General features: G+C 38.7%; 1 protein-coding gene and 1 long non-coding RNA gene across 4 annotated transcripts in view; one reads left to right on the forward strand and one right to left on the reverse strand.

Annotated features, from left to right (window-relative positions):
* Positions 1 to 24049, forward strand: part of LOC135022295 (uncharacterized) — a 124725-nt gene extending 100676 nt beyond the window's left edge. For 2 of the 3 annotated variants that reach the window (XR_010219447.1, XR_010219441.1), the window contains 4 exons: positions 5604 to 5717; positions 20806 to 20874; positions 21424 to 21629; positions 23327 to 24049. This is a non-coding gene — a long non-coding RNA (uncharacterized LOC135022295). Of the gene's footprint in view, positions 1 to 5603; positions 5718 to 19270; positions 19452 to 20805; positions 20875 to 21423; positions 21630 to 23326 lie in introns of all 3 variants that reach the window. The other variant, XR_010219453.1, reaches the window with a different exon arrangement.
* Positions 1 to 24584, reverse strand: part of GABRG3 (gamma-aminobutyric acid type A receptor subunit gamma3) — an 832639-nt gene that overhangs the window by 8169 nt on the left and 799886 nt on the right. Inside the window, exon 8 of the mRNA XM_063953303.1 lies at positions 5578 to 5774. Coding sequence (XP_063809373.1) covers positions 5578 to 5774 — 197 coding nt within the window. The remainder of the gene's footprint in view (positions 1 to 5577; positions 5775 to 24584) is intronic.

A 24584-nucleotide genomic window follows, 5' to 3' on the forward strand; every position in this document is an offset into this window, starting at 1 on the left:
TCTATGTCTGCTCTGTTTGTTTCTATTTCTCCCTCTTACACTCTTTCCTTTTTTCTATACACTTTTTCTATTTTCTTCTTTACTTCACTCACACTACTTTATCGTATTTACTCACTCAATCTTGCCCTTTTTTTTCCCTTCTACTCTGTTTCTAAATCTATCCTGCCTCTCTACCTCACTCTCTCCTACTCCTCTGTGTCTTGCTCTTTTTCCTTCTATGTCTCTCTTTTGTAGGCTTCACAGTGCCTTATACACCTTGCTCATCTGTTCATCCAGTTATCACACCAACCAGAGTGCATTTGGTATTTGGTGGAACAGGAAATTTGAAGCACATATGATCAGCCAACTAATCTGCAGCATCTTTGTAATGCTATCATGTCACCAAGGACCAGGATTTCAAAGAAATGTTTAAGGCACTTTTTGAACCAAAGCCACAAATAATTCAGGTTATTATAGGGGCAAAGGGGGTTCTTAACCAAGTGCTGGACAATTGTAATTATGAAGTAGCCACTGATAATAGTGAAAGTGGTGAGAATATATTTCTATATAGTCTACAATAAATAAATCTCTTGCATAATCTGCAGTATCAGATTTTTTATCCAGGGGTTTGTTGGCCCTAAACTTAATTGCCACCAGTGATAGTTAACAAGGTGCATCAATTTCATATCCCTTTGTCATATAAAGAAAAACAATAGGAAAGCGCTGATTAGTCTGTAGATTTTATTTAGTATGTATTTCTTAAAACTTTATAATTGATACCGGCCAGCATCAATAACAATTAATAACCTTTTTTAAAACAAACAATTCTATAATATAATGTATCTAAGAACCTGTAGAAACAGTGACTTGTGAAAACTGTACTAAGAACTGTTCTGCAACCAAGTCTCTATTAAATGTTCCTTAGTGATACTTTGTACCACCTGGGCTTGCAACACACTTGCTGTTTATCTCCACAAGCAGAATGTACCAAATAAAGCATGCACTTGAAAGCTCCTTTCTTTGTGGTTAGTAATTGCCTATTGACTTTATAATATGATTAGTAACATTTTGCTCACTTAGCTGCCAAATTAGAAGTTATGAACATTCATGCATGGCCATGCAACATGTATTAACTCAGTCCAGAGCTCTCATAAACACTGAGGAAGCCGCCAAGGTATAGAAAGCGGGGAAATGCGTCTGTATCATCTCCTATTTACAGGACACAGCGGAGGTGCACTTATCAGCCGGTCGGCTCAATCTCCACCCCATTGCAATCAGGGGTCAAGAGGCAAGAAGTGACCCTATAGTCCAGATAAGGCTGATGGCAGAGCAGCAGCCGGGAGGGACATCTTTGGAACTAAGGTGTTACACAGACTCCAGATAAGGCTGATGAGGAGAGCTGCAGCTGGGAGGGATACCATCTAATTGTGGTTGTGACAGGTTTACCGAAAGGGTTACAATCACACTGTGATAAAATACCTGTTTATGAGAGCTCTGGACTGAGTTCATACATGTTGCATGGCCATGCATAAATGCTCATAACTTCTAACTTGGCAGCTAAGTGAGCAAAAAGTTACTAATCATATTATAAAGTCAATAGGCAATTACTAACCACAAAGAAAGGAGCTTTCAAGTGCATGCTTTAATTGGTACATTCTGCTTGTGGAGATAAACAGCAAGTGTGTTGCAAGCCCAGGTGATACAAAGTATCACTAAGGAACATATAATAGAGACTTGGTTGCAGAACAGTTCTCAGTACAGTTTTTACAGGTCACTGTTTCTACAGGTTCTTAGATACATTATATTATAGAATTGTTTGTTTTAAAAAAGGTTATTAATTGTAATTGATGCTGGCCAGTATCAATTATAAAGTTTTAAGAAATACATACTAATTAAAATATACAAACAAACTAATCAGCGCTTTCCTATTGTTTTTCTTTGTTTAGTTGAGTATTAGGGGTTTAAAAACTAATCACCCCTTGGAAAGCTGCTATTTTCTTCTGTTCAATAAAGGCGCCAGGTTTTTGGTAAATTAACCCTTTGTCATATGTTGTTTAAGCCAAACCACATGCAGTTTATGGAAAATACTCCAAACATATAAAGTAGGTGAGCTTGTCAAACATTAATTTGCATATAAGAGGATATCTAAAAAGTGCTCTGGTTCATTTGCAAAGTTTTTTTTTAATCCCAATGCACTACATTGAATAAAATGAAGAAAGAAACTAAGTACTCTATTAGATCCACAATAATACAGAAAATAAAGGGCAAATTATACTGTATTATAATTATAACATCTCAAATAGCTATTAAGAAAATAAAAGGGGCACATATGTTAATTAAGATTAAAGGGCACCTATATCAATTATTAATATAAAGTAAAGGGAACATGTTACATGTATTGTAATAAAGGGGACATACTGTAGTTAATATTTATTAAACTAAAGAAACCACATTTACATTTTTAGTAACATGTTACTCATAGAGCAGATATACCAGAAAGGAACCAATGCTACTTGCTCTGGTATCTCTATGCAGAGCCGTAACTACGTGTGTGCCAAGGGGGCTTGGCACACAGCGCAGTTGCCCTGGGGGCGCACGGCCAGCGGCATGTAATGAGTCAAATTGACTCATTACATGCCGCCTCCGTGCGCCGCGCTGTGAAGCTGAAGACATCAGCGGAGGCCGGAGGCAGCGGAGAAGCAGAGAAGGAGGAGGGAGGGGGTGCAGTGAGCCGCAGCAGCGCTATGTTATTGGTTGTAAGCGCCGCTGCAGCATCCCCCTCTCCTTCTGTATTGGCTGCCCGGCGCTGCTATGGATGCTGGGATGGAGGAACCGCATCCCAGCATCCATAGCAGTGCCGGGCAGCCAATACAGAAGGAGAGGGGGATGCTGCAGCGGCGCTTACTACCAATAACATAGCGCTGCTGCGGCTCCCTGCTCCCCCTCCCTCCTCCTTCTTCTCATCTCACTGCCGCCACCGAGGGAGCAGCACGAGGAGCCTGTCAGCGGGGAGAAGGTAAGTATATTCCCCCCCCCCTCTCTCTCTCTCTCTCTCTCTCTCTCTGTCTCTCTCTCTCTCTCTCTGTCTCTCTCTCTGTCTCTCTCTCGGACACCGCCTGCCGCAATGTGTAAAAAATGGGACTGGCTGCCGCAATGTGTAAAAAATGGGACTGGCTGCCGCAATGTGTAAAAAATGGGACTGGCTGCCGCAATGTGTAAAAAATGGGACTGGCTGCTGCAATGTGTAAAAAATGGGACTGGCTGCCGCAATGTGTAAAAAAGGGGGACTGGCTGCCGCAATGTGTAAAATGGGACTGGCTGCCACAATGTGTAAAATGGGACTGGCTGCAGCAATGTGTAAAATGGGACTGGCTGCAGCAATGTGTAAAATGGGACTGGCTGCAGCAATGTGTAAAATGGGGTCCTGGCTGCTGCAATGTGTAAAATGGGTCTGGCTACCGCAATGTGTAAAATGGGACTGGCTGCCGCAATGTGTAAAATGGGACTGGCTGCCGCTATGTGTAAAATGGGACTGGCTGCCGCAATGTGTAAAATGGGGTCCTGGCTGCCGCAATGTGTAAAATGGGACTGGCTGCCGCAATGTGTAAAATGGGTCTATCTGCCGCAATGTGTAAAAAGGGGGACTGGCTGCCGTAATGTGTAAAAAGGGGGACTGGCTGCCGCAATGTGTATAAAGGGGGACACCGTCTGCCGTAATGTGTAAAAACGGGGACGCTGTCTGCTGTAATTGTAAAAAAGGGACGCTGTCTGCCGCAATGTGTAAAAAGAAGGACCGGCTGCCGCAATGTTTTAAAAGGGAGACTGGCTGCTGTAATGTGTAAAAAGGGGGACTGGCTGCCGCAATGTGTAAAAAGGGTCTATCTGCCGCAATGTGTAAAAAGGGGGACTGGCTGCCGCAATGTGTAAAAAAAGGGTCTATCTGCCACAATGTGTAAAAAGGGGGCCTGGCTGCCGCAATGTGTAAGAAAGGGTCCTGGCTGCCGCAATGTGTAAAAAGGGAGACTGGCTGCCGCAATGTGTAAAAAGGGGGACTGGCTGCCGCAATGTGTAAAAAGGGGGACACTGTCTGCTGTAATGTATAAAAGGGGCTCTACCTGGTGTAGTGGCGCTACTGTGCAGCGTAATTTGAATAATGTAGACTACTGTGCACCGTAGTATGAATTGCTATTATTTTGTGGCCATGCCCCTTCCCCGTGAAGCCACGCCCCTAGATTTTTTTGGCGCGCCTAAGGCGCGCATTGCCCCTGTCTTACATGTGGGGGGGGGGGGCGCCACTGTCGTTTCTTGCACACAGCGCTAAAATGCCTAGTTACGGCACTGTCTCTATGTATGGGGGACCCGAACATATTGATCTGTGCAGTAACCTCCCATTCTTAAAGTTACATAAGAGATCGTCTGGAAACAATTCAGTGAAAGTGGGGGGAGAAAGGCATCTGGCATGCTGACTGAAATGACTCTCAGATGATCTACTGGCTAGACAGTTGTAGTGTCCATTTACTCAGGAACCTTCTATCAATTCTACCAGTTATCCAGTTCCTTAGACCTAAAGATATAATTCCTGCATCAGAAATGATTAGCAAAAGGAACATTAAGGTATTATCCATGTTATTGTGGATTGTATTGAAGCTTAGTAATAGTACACCATGCAGACAATCCAATACAATGATTTTTACTACATTTCTATGTGGGAATAGTCACATATCTATAATAGGTGCAGGGTGGTCAATGCACATGGGACCCTGGTTCAGGAGGACCAACACCATATACCCTGCACCCACTACCTTGCTTACCTAGTGTCGGCCACATGCGCAGATCTCCAGCATTAGCTTCAGAAATATGGTGTCATCAACATATCTCTGAAGCAATCAACAAAAATATGGTGCAGATGCCATGTTCCTGAAGACTCTGCTAAAAGTATACACATGGATACAAGATGCTGGCACAGTGCCAGCATCTCTCATAATCTGCGCATGTGCTGATTGCATCTTTTTTTTCTACTCGTCTGTGTAGGAACATATTTTATTACATTATATGTTATATGTTCTACTGTACCTTCCAATATACTTGATGTTCTGGTGAGGTCACAGGTGCAAGCCTTTGGCACATGTCTGGAAAACATTGGCATGTCTCTAGTGCCTCTCTCCAATGAACAGACACCTGTACACTGGCCTCCTCCTCCCTAGATACGCTCCTGGCCTTAAACTGTAGGTCCACAGCATATGTATTATTCAATGTATCTTTGTGCCACATGCTAACAAATGCTTTGTTATTTATTATTTATAAAAAACAAAAAGTTGCAGAAACCATATTTCTGGTTATGATATCTGATTTGAAACTATGAGTGTTAAGTACTGTCTACATTTGTGTCACCAATCAATATCACTTTACACCTTGCACCAGTGTCGGACAAGAAACCATTAGATCTTACAGTCAATGTCTTTTTTTGTGTGACAAATCATCTATTCTGCTTGGTTGCAATGTATCTTAGCTGACATGCCCCTGCCGTGCTCCATTGCTTGCTCAGTATTGTTTTCATAAATACAAGAAACAACAATGGTAAAAACAAAAATATCTTACCGATTTTTTCTTCTTTTTACATCTAGGCTTTTTGCAACTTGAATAGTAATTTAGTGCTGCATACTCCATCAATGCCGCAAATACAAATAAGAAACAGACAGTCACAAATAGATCCATGGCAGTGACATACGAAACTCGTGGTAAGGATTTTCTTGCTATGGTGCTCAGTGTTGTCATTGTTAATACTGTGGTGATGCCTGAATGCAAAAAACAAATCCACTCAGTTTACATCTGATCACAGTAACGTTCAAACATACTTTTCATTTTTAGAGAAACAAACTGTACTTAAAATATTTAAGCAAAATCAATAATTCATTTTCAAATTAATGTGCACGTATTAAAGTAAGGCATAAACTTGGATAGGAGCACGAGGCAATTTTATCTCTCTCAAAACTATGTACATGCTTCACTTGGACTCTTTACCTGTGTTAAACTAATTCCTGTGAGACTAGCATCTTTGATACACTCTGAGTGGCTTTTCTCTGCATCTGTGATGCAACTAAGATGCAAAATTTAAAGACAATGATACGCTACTACTGTTGGAGCAAGCGGAGTCTGGTACTGCATGGCATAAATGGCCGTCTTTTTGTATGAGCTGAGTGGGCAGTTCCCAATGGCCTCAGGAATTCAATGGCCCTAGGCTGATAGCCAAGCGTCCTCTTTTCCCAGGGGTACCAGATTTTTGAAAATCGGTTATGGGGAACTGAAGATATTTAGACTTCAATGTAGTGGTCCCCATCTGAGCCTGTTAATTGCTCTTCCCAGACAGATATCTCTGGTTCTGTCTAACTTAGAATTTACTCTAAAAACTGGGACTCTCCCCTTTTGGTGGACACTGTCAGCTTGTCTCTACTATGCCCAGAACCTGAGATATCAGCCTTCCAGTAGCTAGTCCCTGCTCTAGCTCCACATGCCTGGTATACAGTTTTATATTTTTGTTGGTGAATTGCTCTGGCTCCTGAATTGTGATCCTCAAGTCCCCAGTAATCCTGAAAGGAGTCTCTAGTTTTTTTTATCTCACTGAAAGCAAATAAATCTATTTCCAGGAACTGGAGGTACTGTATCTGCAGTCAAGCCAGCTGCCCTCCCACTGGAAAATGATCAATATTAAGCCCACTCCACTATCCACCCCTGCCCTGGGTATTAAATACCCCCTACAATCATGGAAGTCATGCACTGGTGTTCCTTCATTAATCCGAATGCCCCCTTCTACAGTTTAGTGTTCCCTCTGCCACCCGATCTCCCACCATCTGTACATTAAAGGAGTAATTACCAGAAATTACTGCTCCAGATCCTACATGCTGAGCCGAAGATAGAACACCCCCTACCACAGTACATCAAAGCTGCTGCTGATAGCACCCCCTCCACCTACTGCTGGAGGATGGGTAGTGCATTGCTTTGCCCAGAGGCCTACACTGCTGTTAAGTCGGCCCTGATGGCATATGGACAACCAGTAAATGATAACACATTGACATACAAGTAATGAAATTAAGATATTTTCTAATATGATCTTAGTTTAATTTTTATGTATTTTTGTATATTGATTTTCTAAAAGAAGAATTTAATTGCACAGTCAATTGTTGTGCTATGTGGGCATACCCAGTCGCTCCCAAACTGCCCCTGGGGTGCTTTAGGGTACTTGCAGGGGTGACGTATGTTGATGGTCCAAATTACTGATGGTCAATGTATTAGGCAAAACCAGTGCTTGTGGCTTTCAATCATAAAAAACAGTATACAGACAAACAGTAGTGAATCCTGTCCGTCACCACTTAACTAAACCTGAAATATGACCTCTAAACATAACTGACTTAATTTAATATTAATTTAATATATTTTTCTGAATTTCTCAAAAAGAAACTTGGTCTAGGGGTTCTGTGAAAAAAATGTGATACACTAGAGCGCCCTGATTCAAAAAGGTTTGGAAACCACTGGTCTAACCACATTATATAGAATATTGTGTATACTGTACAGTATACAGTATACTGTAGTTACCATTTATTTATTAATTAAGTAGTTTTCACCTATAGTTTGTTTACATAAATAGCCAAATTGCTATTTCTCAGAGACACCTGTATTCTTTCTGAATCTGGTTTTCATCTTGTCCACTCACTGCTCTTCTAAAATGATTCTAAAAAGATTAAACAATGTATGTTCTATTGCTCTGCTCTTATGTGTCGTTTATACTCTTGATTAGCATTTTGAAATTAGTAGTTAAATCTCCATTTTCACATACTATAGCTCTCCCTTCATTTGTTACTCCATTTTTAATTAAAGCCTACAGCAAACCTACAGCAGTTCTTAACTCATCTGCATCATCTTAAAGATTACCATTCAACAATGTAAAATCTTTTGTTGCATGAAAATATTATTCCCCGTGATACTGCTACAGTACATGCAGCTCTTTATATTTTATGGAATGTTGCACACACTGTTGGTGCTGCTGGTTCATAAATAAGCTATACATGCATATAGAGAATGTTAGCCAAAGAAATGATTCTCAGCACACTTCCTATTGACAAAAGAATCAGAACAACTTTAGTTAAAGTAACACAATTTAAAAGGTTAGAAAATAATCTTCAAGGTGATATAATACACATTCTGAGCTTTCCATAATGTTTGCACTATAAGCATTGCTCAGAGTGATTTTTTTGGATAACCCTTTATGTGCTGAGTATTAACTAACCATTGAAAAAGCCTTTGCTGATAGTATATTGCAACTGTATAAAATTGGCATAAATCACAATAATAGAGGATGTACAGTAACTCAATTTGAATGGAAGTACTGTAATTGTTAATGAAAATAAGAGAGGCACATTCATACTTTATTAAAGTATACAAGGGTATAATTCTCATTATTATATCCTCAGGGGTGTATTAAGAGAGGAGGGGACCCGTGTGTCATATCCGTCCAGGACCCGCCTCTCTTTCTCTAGCTGGCAGTGTAATCTGTGATGGTGGCTGATAGACTCTAGTGCTGTGCTAGAGTCTAAAGCCTCCAGGAAAATGAGGCGGCAGTCATTTTCCCAGTGATTTCCCTCCTGCACATGTGCAAAATACTATTACAAAATATTGCCTAAATGTAACAAATACAAAAACACTATATGAAAATCCTTCTTCTCAATCTCTACTATATCATTATCCTTCTGCTAAGCCTATTCCTCCATGAAATCTCACTTTAAATTCACTAATGACTGAAAACTCTTATCATCCAAAAAAACTGACAAGAATCAGCTAAGATAATTTAAATAAAGGAGCGCTTGTTGTGAGTTATACCGCTCATACCTGTAAAAAAATTGGGTTAGTAAAAATGTTTACAGCCCCTTTTAGAGGTGTTTTTGTTTAAGATGAGGATGTGGAGTAATGAGGATTCCAAATGTAAATTGATCCGGTAACAGAAGTGGGTGATGTTATTGTGCAGCTGTCCCGTCCTGTCTAGCCCTGCTGTCCCTACCTTACAAGCCGCTGATCGCGGCTTGTTTCCGGTCTCCGGACCTGGTTTCCTCACCACCAGTTAGCGGTATGTGAGCAAGTTGCTCTGCCGAGCGTCCAACGATGACGTGTAGCGGCGCCTCCTTCCTCCGTCTCTCTCTCTCTCTCCAACGCGTTTCGGGGTTTGGGCCCCTTTGTCAAGGATGAGGGAGTGTTATTTCCTTTTCCTTTGTATTTGTTAAAATCTAAAAAAACTTTCAAAAAACTTTATTATTCTTCTATTTAAAACAGGAAATGGTCATTCCGGAAGTTGTATATTTGGCGGCAACCATGTGCCAATGTTGTTCTTTCTATTTTAAAAAGTTTTTTTTTTATTTTTTTAATGGTATGGCGGTATTCTAAGTATTTAAAAGTAATAAGATAAATTTAAGACTATTTTTATATGGATTAAGAACTTGTTTTAAACATATTAAGTTTTCAAAAAAGCATTTATATCTATTTCTACGTTCAGACCAGAAGGTTGCAATGTTTCCATAAAATAAATCCATTTAGTTTCTTTTCTTCTAAGATCCAAACTTGGATTTCCTCCTCGCCAGTTTTTTTGGACTTTTTGTATGCCCATAAATTTCAAACTTGATGGGTCCTGTTGGTGGTAATCTTTGTAGTCTTTTGATACACTGTGAGTCTCCAGACCTTTTCGTATATTGTAAATGTGTTCTGAGATTCTGGTCTTTAGCTTCCTTTTTGTTTGTCCGATGTACTGATATCCGCAGGGGCATTCCAGGAGATAAATGACTCCTTCTGAATCACATGTGATTCTCTATCTGACTTTATATGAAACATCTGTTGTCTTTGATTTAAATTCTATTATTGGTTGAATGGAGTTTTTTCCTGTCGTTTTGCATGCTTTGCAATTCAGACAGAAAAATCTGCCTTTGTGTTCCATCTGATTCTCTCCTTCCTTGTGTAAATGGCTCTGTACTAGGTTTTGTCTTAGGTTCTTTGCCTTTTTATATATTATTTGTGGTTTTGATTTGATGTGTGGAGTCAGTTGTTTGTCCAAGAGTAAAACATGCCAATGTTTACGTAGAATGTCTTCAAGATGGTAGAATTGACTGTTGAATTGGGTGATAAAAGCTGTATTGTAGTTGATGTTATCTGTTTTATGATTATATTGAATCATACTCTTCCTGCCCATGGCCTTTATTTTTTCTATTTCTTTATTCAGCATTGTTTCATCATATCCTTTCTTCATAAATTGATCTCTCATGTTTATACATTGTTGATGAAAAGTGTCTTCCTGTGTACAATTTCATTTGAGGCATCTAAATTGGCCTCCTGGAATATTTTGGAGCCAATTTTTATGATGATTACTGGTGCGGTTTAACATGTTGTTGCCGCTAACTTTTTTAGTATGATTTCTTGTATGTAGTTGGTTGTTCTGCACAAAAATCTCTATATCTAAATACACTACCATTTGTTTGCTGATTGTGAACGTAAATTCCAGTCCATATTCATTATTGTTTATATATTGCAAAAATTATGTAAGTAATTGTGTTGACCCTTTCCAGATGATCAGTAGGTCATCTATATATCTTTTCCATAAAATTACATGCTTTTCAAATGGGTTGCTGTTCCAAATTTTCTCCTCCTCCCACCTAGCCACAAATAAATTTGCGTAGCTAGGCGCGAAGGAAGAACCCATTGCGGTTCCTTTCACTTGATTATAATAGACTTCATGATCCCAAAAGTAGTTCTTATTGAGTATGTATTGTATACATTCAATAAGGAAATTTATCTGTGCATTAGGCAGCTGTGTACTAGTTGAAAGAAAAAATTTGCTTGCTTCACATCCTAAATCATGATTGATACATGTGTAGAGGGATCTTACGTCACAGGTACATAGGATGTATTCCTCTTGCCATTCAAAAGTCTCAATTATCTGTAAAATATGCAGGGTATCTTTAAGATAGCTCTTCTGTTGTTGAACCAGATCTTTCAGAAAGGAATCGATGTATTGGGAAAGGTTCGATGAAAGTGAACCAATTCCCGACACTATGGGACGGCAAGGAGAATTGGTCAAACTTTTATGGAGTTTAGGGAGTTGGTAAAACGTAGGAATTTTAGGATGTTCAACATATATGAACTCCTTTTCTTTCTCTGTCAGAATTCCTATGTCTCTACCTTCTTCCAAAAGTTCCAGAAGTTCCTTTTGATATCGTCCTGTTGGATCTCCTTTTAGAGACTTGTAGTTCTTTTTTATCAGATAGTAGATTGAGGACTTCATGTTGGTATTTCTCTTTTTCCATTTTTACTAAGCCACCACCCTTATCTGCAGGCTTCAAGACTATAGATGTATCTTTCTTGAGTTCCTGTAGGGCTTCTTTCTCTTCTTTCGTAAGATTGTATTTTTTCTTTGTATTTTTAGAGATGTTAAGAATGTCTTTCTCTACTAATCGTTGAAAAGTCTCTATATGAGGGCCTTTTACATGTGCAGGAAAAAATGTTGATGTAGGTCTGAATTGACTATGTTGCAATTCTGTCGGTTGTTCACCCAAAACTGGTTCTTCTGGTCTCTCTGAAAAGAACTTTCTAATGCACAATTTGCGTATAAATTTGTGGACATCTATATATATGTCAAAACTGTTTGCATTTGAATGTGGTGAAAATTTGAGTCCTTTCCTTAATAAGGATATATGGTGCACAGATAGATCCTTCTCACTTAGGTTATATATTCCTTCATCCTCCAGGTTGACTATTTTCTCTGTTGTAAGTCTCTTTTTGTGTAGTTTCTTACCACCCCTGACCCCCCTTCTCCTGGTGAAAGGGCCAGTCATTTTGTTTTCAGTTCTCCTGAAGTCTGCTTCCATATTGGAGGTTGTGGTGCCTCCATCAACTCCCCTAAAAAAATGTTCCTCTTCTTGATCTTCATCATCTTCCTCTTGTCTAAGTGATCTCTTTTTAGATGTACTTGCTATTTTATTTTTCTCAACATTCTTCATAAGGGCCTGATATTCCAGTCTTTCCTCTTTCTTAGCTTTGTCTCTGCCTTGATTGAAAGAATACATTTCCACCGTTGGTTTTTCCTTTTGGTCGTACTGGAAGTTTCTAGGATTATACGGGGGATATTCTTTTTTCTGATGAGGTGTTCGTGGTTTCTCCCTTATCAAGGTTTTATTTGATATGTTTTGCTGATAGGTTTTCTTCGCCTGTGGTCTAAAAGGAGTGTTGACACTTTTCATCAACAATGTATAAACATGAGAGATCAATTTATGAAGAAAGGATATGATGAAACAATGCTGAATAAAGAAATAGAAAAAATAAAGGCCATGGACAGGAAGAGTATGATTCAATATAATCATAAAACAGATAACATCAACTACAATACAGCTTTTATCACCCAATTCAACAGTCAATTCTACCATCTTGAAGACATTCTACGTAAACATTGGCATGTTTTACTCTTGGACAAACAACTGACTCCACACATCAAATCAAAACCACAAATAATATATAAAAAGGCAAAGAACCTAAGACAAAACCTAGTACAGAGCCATTTACACAAGGAAGGAGAGAATCAGATGGAACACAAAGGCAGTTTTTTCTGTCTGAATTGCAAAGCATGCAAAACGACAGGAAAAAACTCCATTCAACCAATAATAGAATTTAAATCAAAGACAACAGATGTTTCATATAAAGTCAGAGAGAGAATCACATGTGATTCAGAAGGAGTCATTTATCTCCTGGAATGCCCCTGCGGATATCAGTACATCGGACAAACAAAAAGGAAGCTAAAGACCAGAATCTCAGAACACATTTACAATATACGAAAAGGTCTGGAGACTCACAGTGTATCAAAAGACTACAAAGATTACCACCAACAGGACCCATCAAGTTTGAAATTTATGGGCATACAAAAAGTCCAAAAAAACTGGAGAGGAGGAAATCCAAGTTTGGATCTTAGAAGAAAAGAAACTAAATGGATTTATTTTATGCAAACATTGCAACCTTCTGGTCTGAACGTAGAAATAGATATAAATGCTTTTTTGAAAACTTAATATGTTTAAAACAAGTTCTTAATCCATATAAAAATATTCTTACATTTATTTTATTACTTTTAAATACTTAGAATACCGCCATACTATAAAAAAAATAAAAAAACTTTTTAAAATAGAAAGAACAACATTGGCACATGGTTGCCGCCAAATATACAACTTCCGGAATGACCATTTCCTGTTTTAAATAGAAGAATAATAAAGTTTTTTGAAAGTTCTTTTAGATTTTAACAAATAAAAAGGAAATAACACTCCCTCATCCTTGACAAAGGGGCCCAAACCCCGAAACGCGTTGGAGAGAGAGAGAGACGGAGGAAGGAGGCGCCGCTACACGTCATTGTTGGACGCTCGGCAAAGCAACTTGCTCACATACCGCTAACTGGCGGTGAGGAAACCAGGTCCGGAGACCGGAAACAAGCCGCGATCAGCGGCTTGTAAGGTAGGGACAGCAGGGCTAGACAGGACGGGACAGCTGCACAATAACATCACCCACTTCTGTTACCGGATCAATTTACATTTGGAATCCTCATTACTCCACATCCTCATCTTAAACAAAAACACCTCTAAAAGGGGCTATAAACATTATTACTAACCCAATTTTTTTACAGGTATGAGCGGTATAACTCACAACAAGCGCTCCTTTATTTAAATTATTTTGGTATTCTTATTTTATGTGGAGCAGCTAATATACACAAGCACAGTAATAATCACATATTATATTGCTTGTTATTATTAATTACTGCAGCTATGACTAGTCATATTACACACCCCAGTAGATTAAACATATCAGATATTTTTACAATTGACAAACCACCCCCTGAACAAAATGATTGGGAGGAGGGGTTTTGTACACAGTTCCTAAAACTGGAAAAAGATTACCAACAAGAAATTAAATATTGGTGGGAGGTTACAACCCTCACCAAATATTTGGAAATGGGTTTTATCCCTAGGGGTTTACGTATGCAAAAAAATCCTACCTTTGACCCGATAGACTCAAATATTTTTTTTTTCGAAATGGAACAATATATTAGACAATTGTTCAAACGCACTCATGGCTTTAATTATAGAGGAAAGAAATAGATCTTTGGAACTATTAAGTGTAAAAATCCAAACAACTGAAAACAAATTTGAATAATTGAAAAACATGCCAGACTACATCAACCTAATGAAAATGACAAATGTGAAAATGGAAAAAATGGAGGAAGATATAATTCAACAAAAACAGAGGAAATTTTATAGGGACTATCAAGAAAACCCACAATATATGAAGAATGATAGAAGAATGTCTAATCCACATACAGCAAACATAAAACAGAATAAAAGAGACCCTTCAAAAGCACGACAACAACAAAAAAATTACACTCCTTTTAGACCACAGGCGAAGAAAACCTATCAGCAAAACATATCAAATAAAACCTTGATAAGGGAGAAACCACGAACACCTCATCAGAAAAAAGAATATCCCCCGTATAATCCTAGAAACTTCCAGTACGACCAAAAGGAAAAACCAACGGTGGAAATTGATTCTTTCAATCAAGGCAGAGACAAAGCTAAGAAAGAGGAAAGACTGGAATATCAGGCCCTTATGAAGAATGTTGAGAAAAATAAAATAGCAAGTACATCTAAAAAGAGATCACTTAGACAAGAGGAAGATGATGAAGATCAAGAAGAGGAACATTTTTTAGGGGAGTTGATGGAGGCACCACAACCTCCAATATGGAAGCAGACTTCAGGAGAACCGAAAACAAAACGACTGGCCCTTTCACCAGGAAAAGGGGGGTCAGGGGTGGTAAGAAACTACACAAAAAGAGACTTACAACAGAGAAAATAGTCAACCTGGAGGATGAAGGAATATATAACCTAAGTGAGAAGGATCTATCTGTGCTCCATATATCCTTATTAAGGAAAGGACTCAAATTTTCACCACATTCAAATGCAAACAGTTTTGACATATATATAGATGTCCATAAATTTATACGCAAATTGTGCATTAGAAAGTTCTTTTCAGAGAGACCAGAAGAACCAGTTTTGGGTGAACAACCGACAGAAATTCAACATAGTCAATTCAGACCTACATCAACATTTTTTCCTGCACATGTAAAAGGCCCTCATATAGAGACTTTTCAACGATTAGTAGAGAAAGACATTCTTAACATCTCTAAAAATACAAAGAAAAAATACAATCTTACGAAAGAAGAGAAAGAAGCCCTACAGGAACTCAAGAAAGATACATCTATAGTCTTGAAGCCTGCAGATAAGGGTGGTGGCTTAGTAATAATGGAAAAAGAGAAATACCAAAAAGAAGTCCTCAATCTACTATCTGATAAAAATACCTACAAGACTCTAAAAGGAGATCCAACAGGACAATATCAAAAGGAACTTCTGGAACTTTTGGAAGAAGGTAGAGACATAGGAATTCTGACAGAGAAAGAAAAGGAGTTCATATATGTTGAACATCCTAAAATTCCTACGTTTTACCAACTCCCTAAACTCCATAAAAGTTTGACCAATCCTCCTGGCCGTCCCATACTGTCGGGAATAGGTTCACTTTCATCGAACCTTTCCCAATACGTCGATTCCTTTCTGAAAGATCTGGTTCAACAACAGAAAAGCTATCTTAAAGATACCCTGCATATTCTACAGATAATTGAGACTTTTGAATGGCAAGAGGAATACATCCTATGTACCTGTGACGTAAGATCCCTCTACACATGTATCAATCATGATTTAGGATGTGAAGCAAGCAGATTTTTTCTTTCAACTAGTACACAGCTGCCTAATGCACAGATAAATTTCCTTATTGAATGTATACAATACATACTCAATAAGAACTACTTTTGGGATCATGAAGTCTATTATAATCAAGTGAAAGGAACCGCAATGGGTTCTTCCTTCGCGCCTAGCTACGCAAATTTATTTGTGGCTAGGTGGGAGGAGGAGAAAATTTGGAACAGCAACCCATTTGAAAAGCATGTAATTTTATGGAAAAGATATATAGATGACCTACTGATCATCTGGAAAGGGTCAACACAATTACTTACAGAATTTTTGCAATATATAAACAATAATGAATATGGACTGGAATTTACGTTCACAATCAGCAAACAAATGGTAGTGTATTTAGATCTAGAGATTTTTGTGCAGAACAAACAACTACATACAAGAAATCATACTAAAAAAGTCAGCAGCAACAACATGTTAAACCGCACCAGTAATCATCATAAAAATTGGCTCCAAAATATTCCAGGAGGCCAATTTAGATGCCTCAAACGAAATTGTACACAGGAAGACACTTTTCATCAACAATGTATAAACATGAGAGATCAATTTATGAAGAAAGGATATGATGAAACAATGCTGAATAAAGAAATAGAAAAAATAAAGGCCATGGACAGGAAGAGTATGATTCAATATAATCATAAAACAGATAACATCAACTACAATACAGCTTTTATCACCCAATTCAACAGTCAATTCTACCATCTTGAAGACATTCTACGTAAACATTGGCATGTTTTACTCTTGGACAAACAACTGACTCCACACATCAAATCAAAACCACAAATAATATATAAAAAGGCAAAGAACCTAAGACAAAACCTAGTACAGAGCCATTTACACAAGGAAGGAGAGAATCAGATGGAACACAAAGGCAGTTTTTTCTGTCTGCATTGCAAAGCATGCAAAACGACAGAAAAAAAACTCCATTCAACCAATAATAGAATTTAAATCAAAGACAACAGATGTTTCATATAAAGTCAGAGAGAGAATCACATGTGATTCAGAAGGAGTCATTTATCTCCTGGAATGCCCCTGCGGATATCAGTACATCGGACAAACAAAAAGGAAGCTAAAGACCAGAATCCCAGAACACATTTACAATATACGAAAAGGTCTGGAGACTCACAGTGTATCAAAACACTACAGATTACCACCAACAGGACCCATCAAGTTTGAAATTTATGGGCATACAAAAAGTCCAAAAAAACTGGAGAGGAGGAAATCCAAGTTTGGATCTTAGAAGAAAAGAAACTAAATGGATTTATTTTATGCAAACATTGCAACCTTCTGGTCTGAACGTAGAAATAGATATAAATGCTTTTTTGAAAACTTAATATGTTTAAAACAAGTTCTTAATCCATATAAAAATATTCTTAAATATAACTTATTACTTTTAAATACTTAGAATACCGCCATACCATAAAAAAATAAAAAAACTTTTTAAAATAGAAAGAACAACATTGGCACATGGTTGCCATACAACTTCCGGAATGACCATTTCCTGTTTTAAATAGAAGAATAATAAAGTTTTTTGAAAGTTTTTTTAGATTTTAACAAATAAAAAGGAAAAGGAAATAACACTCCCTCATCCTTGACAAAGGGGCCCAAACCCCAAAACGCGTTGGAGAGAGACGGAGGAAGGAGGCGCCGCTACACGTCATTGTTGGACGCTCGGCAGAGCAACTTGCTCACATACCGCTAACTGGCGGTGAGGAAACCAGGTCCGGAGACCGGAAACAAGCCGCGATCAGCGGCTTGTAAGGTAGGGACAGCAGGGCTAGACAGGACGGGACAGCTGCACAATAACATCACCCACTTCTGTTACCGGATCAATTTACATTTGGAATCCTCATTACTCCACATCCCCATCTTAAACAAAAACACCTCTAAAAGGGGCTGTAAACATTATTACTAACCCAATTTTTTTACAGGTATGAGCGGTATAACTCACAACAAGCACTCCTTTATTTAAATTATTTTGGTATTCTTATTTTATGTGGAGCAGCTAATATACACAAGCGCAGTAATAATCACATATTAAGAATCAGCTAAGGAAAGTGAAGTTGAGTAATTGCTTAGATCAGGTTTAATATTACCTTCAGAGTGCATATTTATCTATAAACACTATTTATTTAATAACAAAGCAAGCATTATCATCTACTAGTCATATCTACATTGAAAAACAATGGAGGTAATTTGTCATGTTGTCTCTGAAAAAAATAAAATTTACAATAGACTTAACACACATTCACAGGGACAGTTGCAGAGCACTCCATTGTTCATATAGGGCAGCCACATCAACTGCCACCCCTAAACACTGTCAAACATTGCTGACTATGGGTCCCCTATTTGAATAGTGGACTGCTCTAAAACTGCCACTGGCAAGGAAGTGCAGCCTTATGGTGCAGGAGATTTTGTGATGAGTCAGTGGTAAGTGCCTTTTATTTGTATATAGATTTCAGATATAAGTACTTTAAGAGACATATATCCAGTCGGGATGGGATAGTGCCTCAATTATCAGAGGTTAACCTGTCACTTGAACTAAACATTGCCAAACCTCTCAGAGAGCAATTGGAGGAAAGGAGACATATATATTTTGACTCTTAAATGCATTAAAGGAAAGCTTGATAGTCAGCAACTGCTTATCTGCTCTGTAAAGGGTACCAACAGCTCTCCCAGTGATTTTAAGTGCTGTGCCAAAATCTTTAGCTTTTTACCTCAAAGGAGGAGCCATAAGGAGAGTGAAAAGCTAAGCAAGGAGACCTAGTGCCCATTGCAATAGTCAGCCTATCTCTGCAAACCTTACATATTTAACATACAGCAGACGGAGCTTGGTTTTTCACCCCAGCATTTACGCCAATGAGCAGGGCAGCATCAGAGGTGAGACGGGGCAGAGAAGGAGGCAGATTATTCTCCTCAGCACCAGCCTTTTGACAGCATCAATCCGGGGAAGGCCCTCACAGAGGTGTGGCCTTATAAAGATTAGCAGTGGCTTGCGGAGCATGTCCTGTTGTAAGTCTCATTAGTTTACCAGGAAGTCCTTTAATTAAAGTTATACAAACAGAAATACTTGAAATTATGTAGCGAAGCAAGGGTATTCAGCTAGTATATATATATATATATATATATATATCCCTATATAATAAGTATTCAAAATTAACTGATAGTAAACTACATTATGTCTACATGCATTCAAAATGTTAACATTATACCACTAAACTCTTCTGAGCAAGGAATTTAATATTGTCTCCACCACTTGTTCTCTTCATCTGCATCTTAAAATGTTACCTAGTGAATATACTGACAGAACTATTTTACTAAACTATACAGAAATTATTTTATAAATAAACACTTAGAGGAATGTAATACAGTAGGTTGCAAGTTTCTGGATATAGTAATCATGCTGGAACCCCTTGTTGACTTTCTAGTGAGATTGCATAGCAATTTGCCAGATGTGATAGGCTGTCAGCTGGAAGGTGTCTACATTACTCAATGTTAACTTCTATATTGTTGGCACCTTGCTGAAACCTCCCAAAATCTTGTCCAACCTACAACAAGTTTCATAAGATGTGGCATGTTTGGATTTTGACCTCATGAGCTCTATATACAGTAAGTGTAGATTTTTCAGACTTTTCCCTGGATTTGTATGTAGTTAGGTATAAAAGAGAGCATAGTGGTGTGATGGAGTATTGTGGTTAGAGTTTTATGAGTGCTTAAAATGATTCCTGATTGGTCTGTCTCATGGCATTGTGTTTCTAGTTTATTGCATTTTTTTCTTACAGTTGTTGTCCTTGTATTTTGTGTCTGTTTGTCTTTCTTGTCTTATTTGTGTGTGAGTGATGTGTGGGACTTTTTTTCTTTATTTTTTTCCATGTTAAGTGCTGTTTATCTTTTCTGTGATGGAGGATGGCGAGTAGAAGGAGTGTGCAAGGACAGGTTAGTGATTAATAGGAGGAGGTGCTAGTGGTTAGTGATGGAGGGTGGAGAGTCAGAGGAGGTTGAAGCCAGTAGAGTGTTCACCTACAAAGACCAAGCCTTCCCATAATGTTCATTTCAGTTTCCAGTAGAACTGTACCCTTGTACATGCTATTGTGCCAGTATACAATGTAATAGGATACTGGGCATTCGGGTACACTGCACATCTATGCCCCATCAGAGACAACTCTGGCAGGCAGTCTGCGAAGTAATGAATGCTGTGGTCCAAGTGAAGAGAAAGATTCAAAATTGCAGCAAATGTTTTTTAGCTATTAAAGGGCAGCTCATATAGGGACTAGCAGGGATCCATCACTACATATTGGCTATAATTCATACGAGGAGATGTGGCAGCTCATACTGCTCGAAATCCTGCCAGAAATGCTGCCAGGCATGCATGTAGTGAACATAGATTGGTCTCTCTACATCCCCAGCCTAATCAGTAACACACAAAACTTTTATTTTTGTAAGAAATGTTTATTTTTTCAGTAGCAATAAACAATTGTTTTAGCAATTAAAAAAGAAAAGTAAGTAGAAAACAGTGTCTCCTCTAATCCATAGTATAGTATGAATTTTCTCCTGTACATGGCAGAATACGCCAACCACAATCCTGCTATCTTTTGAGGATTAGTGTCAGTGGTGGCTCTAGAGGTGGGGCTGCAGCACAGTTCAAAAGTCAAATAGGGAAGCCAAATCTACTGTACTGTCACCCCAAACACTGCCAAACATCGCTGGCTGGGACTCACTGGCACTTGGTGTAGCTTCCCTTTTTGAATTTTGGACAGCACTACATCCCCACCTCTGGAGCCGCCACTAATTTATTGTATATTTTGTATTGTATAAAAAATATAAGAAGACAGTCCTTATAATGATCATTTCAGTGTAGTTTGTCTGGAGTAGCTAATGTCTTATGTTTGCTCTTCAAAGTATAAACAGGAGTTGTAGTATGGTACAGGCTTTTATTATAATTATGCTTTGCACTTTTTCACAGCAGCACAACCCAGAAAGAAGGCCCCAGCTAAATGCAACAAAGCACCACAGGACGATGGAGTAGTAACTGGTGAGTAATCCTGAAATGTAAAGTGAAAAATATTATTACATTATCAATGTAATATCAAGTCCTAGAATAATTCATTCAATGAACAGATTTGAAATAAAGTAAAAGGAAGCACAGCATCATTTTAATACATGAAAGGTAAATCTGCCTAAAAAATCCCAAATGGTGAATCACATATTTTAAGAGATTCTAGTAATGATAAGAATATCCTGCATTACATGAGGATTTTATAAAAGTGACATCAATTTTGTTTTGAAAAATGTTTTTGGTTGTTTAAGTAAAAAGTGACTGACAGTCATATACTGTGGACACCTGGCACTAAATTACAAGTATACTGTACGTCAGTCACTTTCTGCCTAAATAACCAAAAACCATTTTCCACACAAAACTGATGTTACTGTAATTTGATCAAATAAATACAGTTTAATCTTTATATACATTTATAAATCTATTTTTATAAAATTACTGATTAGGTAGTAAAACTGTGTTCTGAGGTGCATACTGTAATTTACATTATTATTGAATATTTACACATTCTTTTGTCTTTTTAAGCCCATGTCATACATCTTCATACTGTCCTGTTCCATTCATTGTGGAGGCAGAGCCGGAGGAGGAGCACATAATCCGCTACTGCTTCAGAGCAGACAACACTAAGGACCTTTCAGCCCACACAGGACTCCCAGGAGGACATGGCCCCCGAACCACACACCCAACCAAGTATTTCACAAGATATTAGCATATTTGAGGAGTTCTGCCAGGTACGGTTGGACCAATCAAGACAGTTTGCTTTCACCAGCTCCCAACTGCTAAAATTGACCAGGCCAAACCAGGGGGTGTAATAGGGTGTGAGATTTAGGTAGTGAGAGATTTTGTGAGAGGTCTCCTGTTTTTTTATGATTGTGTCATATTGCCAGATACCAGACAGCTATCCACTTCACCTGCCCCCAGTATTTTCCCTATCCCACCACAACCACCCACTTATCCTGCACCACCAATTCCTCCACAACCACCCACCTATCCAGTGTACCCCACTCATCATCAAACTCCCACCTATCCCAGCAGCTCGTCTAGTGGAACTTAGCCATGGTGAGTGCATAGTCCACTGTCCATGGCGATCCCACTTTTCTTAATTTGTAATTTTCTTTATTTTATCGAGTCATCCTGCCAGAGTGCTGCCCACGCTCTATTGAAATATGTCAGGGTATCCTCCCTGACCTGTTTAGTGCATACAGAGGCCACTTGAGTAGTCCCTGCTACAGCTACAGAAGTCTACCAATCAATGTCCTCAATGTGGTCTGTGGCAACTGGCACTGCTGTAATTGTTGGCCTTTGTTGGGTGTTCTTCCACCTCATGCAATTATATAGGGCATAGCATTCCTAAATAATCTAATCTTGCCCACACATAGGTTGATGGCTGTGTGGAATATCCTGAAGCGACTGCTGAGGATCCCAAATGCGACATGCCATAGACAGCCAATAGTTGAAGATACACTTCTCCTTGGTCAGTCCCCTTTGCACACATGGATTTATAACATGTTCCTGCAGTGCAAAGGCCTCATCAGCAATGAACACAAAATTTAGTCCGTACTTGCATTTCTCAGCAGTTTTTACATTGAGCCTTTTAGAGATGATCCTCTCATAAAACACAGTCTCCCTGAAGGACCCACCATCTGAGGCTTGTCCATTCTTACCAACATACATAAACAGAAACTTATAGTTAACGTTAATAATGGCCATCATGACAGTACTGAAGAAAACCTTATAATTATACTACAAGGATTCACTATTGGCAGGTGGAGTTATCCTCACATGTTGACCATTGATGGCTCCCCCACAGTTAGGGAAATTCCAACGTGACTTGAACTCCTCAGCAATGCTTTTCCTTCCCTCCACATATGAAGGGAACTAGAATGAAAAAAGATAAAAAAATGGTTAATACGTGGATTTTAACTTTAACTTAATTTTATTACAGACACCAGATCTGGACATAGACACGGGCACCATTACAAAAATAAAAATATAAAATAAATAAAGCGTTTTTATAAAAAAAAAAAATTGAGTCCTTGGCTTGGTTTACATATGTTTGTGTACTGTTTAATAAAACAAATCCTTGCACAAGGAAATAAATTGTAATGTTTTTAATTGCAAATTGGTCATTACCATATAGGTGGGCAGCATTGTTGGGTAGCACATATTTCTATATACCATAAGGAGTGTAGCAAATAACAATTAGGGGCATACAGTGGTGGGCAGCAGCATAAACCATAAGCGGTGCAACAAATAACACTTGGGGGGCATACAGTGGTGGCCAGCATCATATACCATAAGGGGGAAGCAAATAACACTTGGGGGGCATACAGTGGTGGGAAGTAGTATATAGCATTGTGGGACATGAAAAATGAAAAATTTCCTTACCTTGTACTACTGCATGATGACAGTGAATATAACTTTGCAGGTCTCCGGGATGATGAGGCCCAAAGCTTGAGGTGAGATGGATGAGGGAGCCAAACTTCAGGTCCTGCTGGGATCTGCAAGTCGCCATGAAGCACAGGGTAGTGATCAGCCTATCCTCAGCAGGTATGACACTCCACAGCCTGGTATCCTGCCTCCAGATGTAGGGCATCACCAGACCCAGCAACTCCTGGAAGGTGACGTCATCCATTTGCAGAAAATTCCGGTAGTCATCCAGAATATTCTCACAAATCTCCATAAGCATGTGAGAACGAGAGAGAATCCCTGTGCATCAGCCACTCCTTCATCCAGCATGGGCAAAACCTTCTCCTATTCTGGGCCCTCTCCCTATCAATTAGCACCAGAGCCGCAGCATACTGTATGATACTAAAACATCATAGCAAAAGGAATCCATCAAAAGAGTAAGAAGTAGACACAGGCAAGTCAAAAACAAAGCAGAGCAATCTAGCAATGTAACAACATTCAGCAGGCATAACCTAACATAACTAGCCACAGAGCATAAATAAAATGATGAAAAATGTCCGCCACCATTTATCCCCTCTCTGAAATTCCTGTCGGTCGATTCCTGTACAGTATATTGTTTGGTTGTTTGTAATATTGCTCACTGTGTATGCACAATATCATTTGTCCGGGACTCCTGTAAGTTCAAGTGAAATCTTTCAACGTTATCGCTCAAGGAGCATATCATCCAGTGGTATGGGGCTTAAATCAATACTTACAGAGTGGATTTTGGGGCAGTTAGGACATTCTCTTCATCCATTAGCATGATACAATGCTTTATGTCTGCACATATGAACACATGAGCTTTGCAGCAACTTATGAATGACTGGTAAATGATGGTACTGTAGGTTGAAGAATGTGCATAGGCAAAAGAAGTAACTCATTAAATTGTATGGTTTCATTGAACTACTTTACAGTACCTGCAGACACTTTGTGACATAGATATGCCACCAATCCAACTACCCTATTAAATTAAACAAATAAAAGTTTGACAGCTTGTCACTGCTGACATTCACTGTAGCTTACAGTATTGGCCAAACACTACACAGTACTTTTACAATTTACAGAGGTCCAAAAAATTCTATAAGGCAAAACAAGTTTGTCACATTTACTGGCTTGATGTCCCATTACCAAGGTCCATAAACAGAATACCAAGGTACTGTAGATAATAAACCACCAAGAAAGCTTGTGAAAAAACTGCAGTCCTTTATTTAACAGACACTGTCATGGCTCCAAATGTT

The sequence above is a fragment of the Pseudophryne corroboree genome, chromosome 2, assembly GCF_028390025.1.
Source record: "Pseudophryne corroboree isolate aPseCor3 chromosome 2, aPseCor3.hap2, whole genome shotgun sequence".
In the NCBI taxonomy this organism is placed as follows: Eukaryota; Metazoa; Chordata; class Amphibia; order Anura; family Myobatrachidae; genus Pseudophryne; species Pseudophryne corroboree.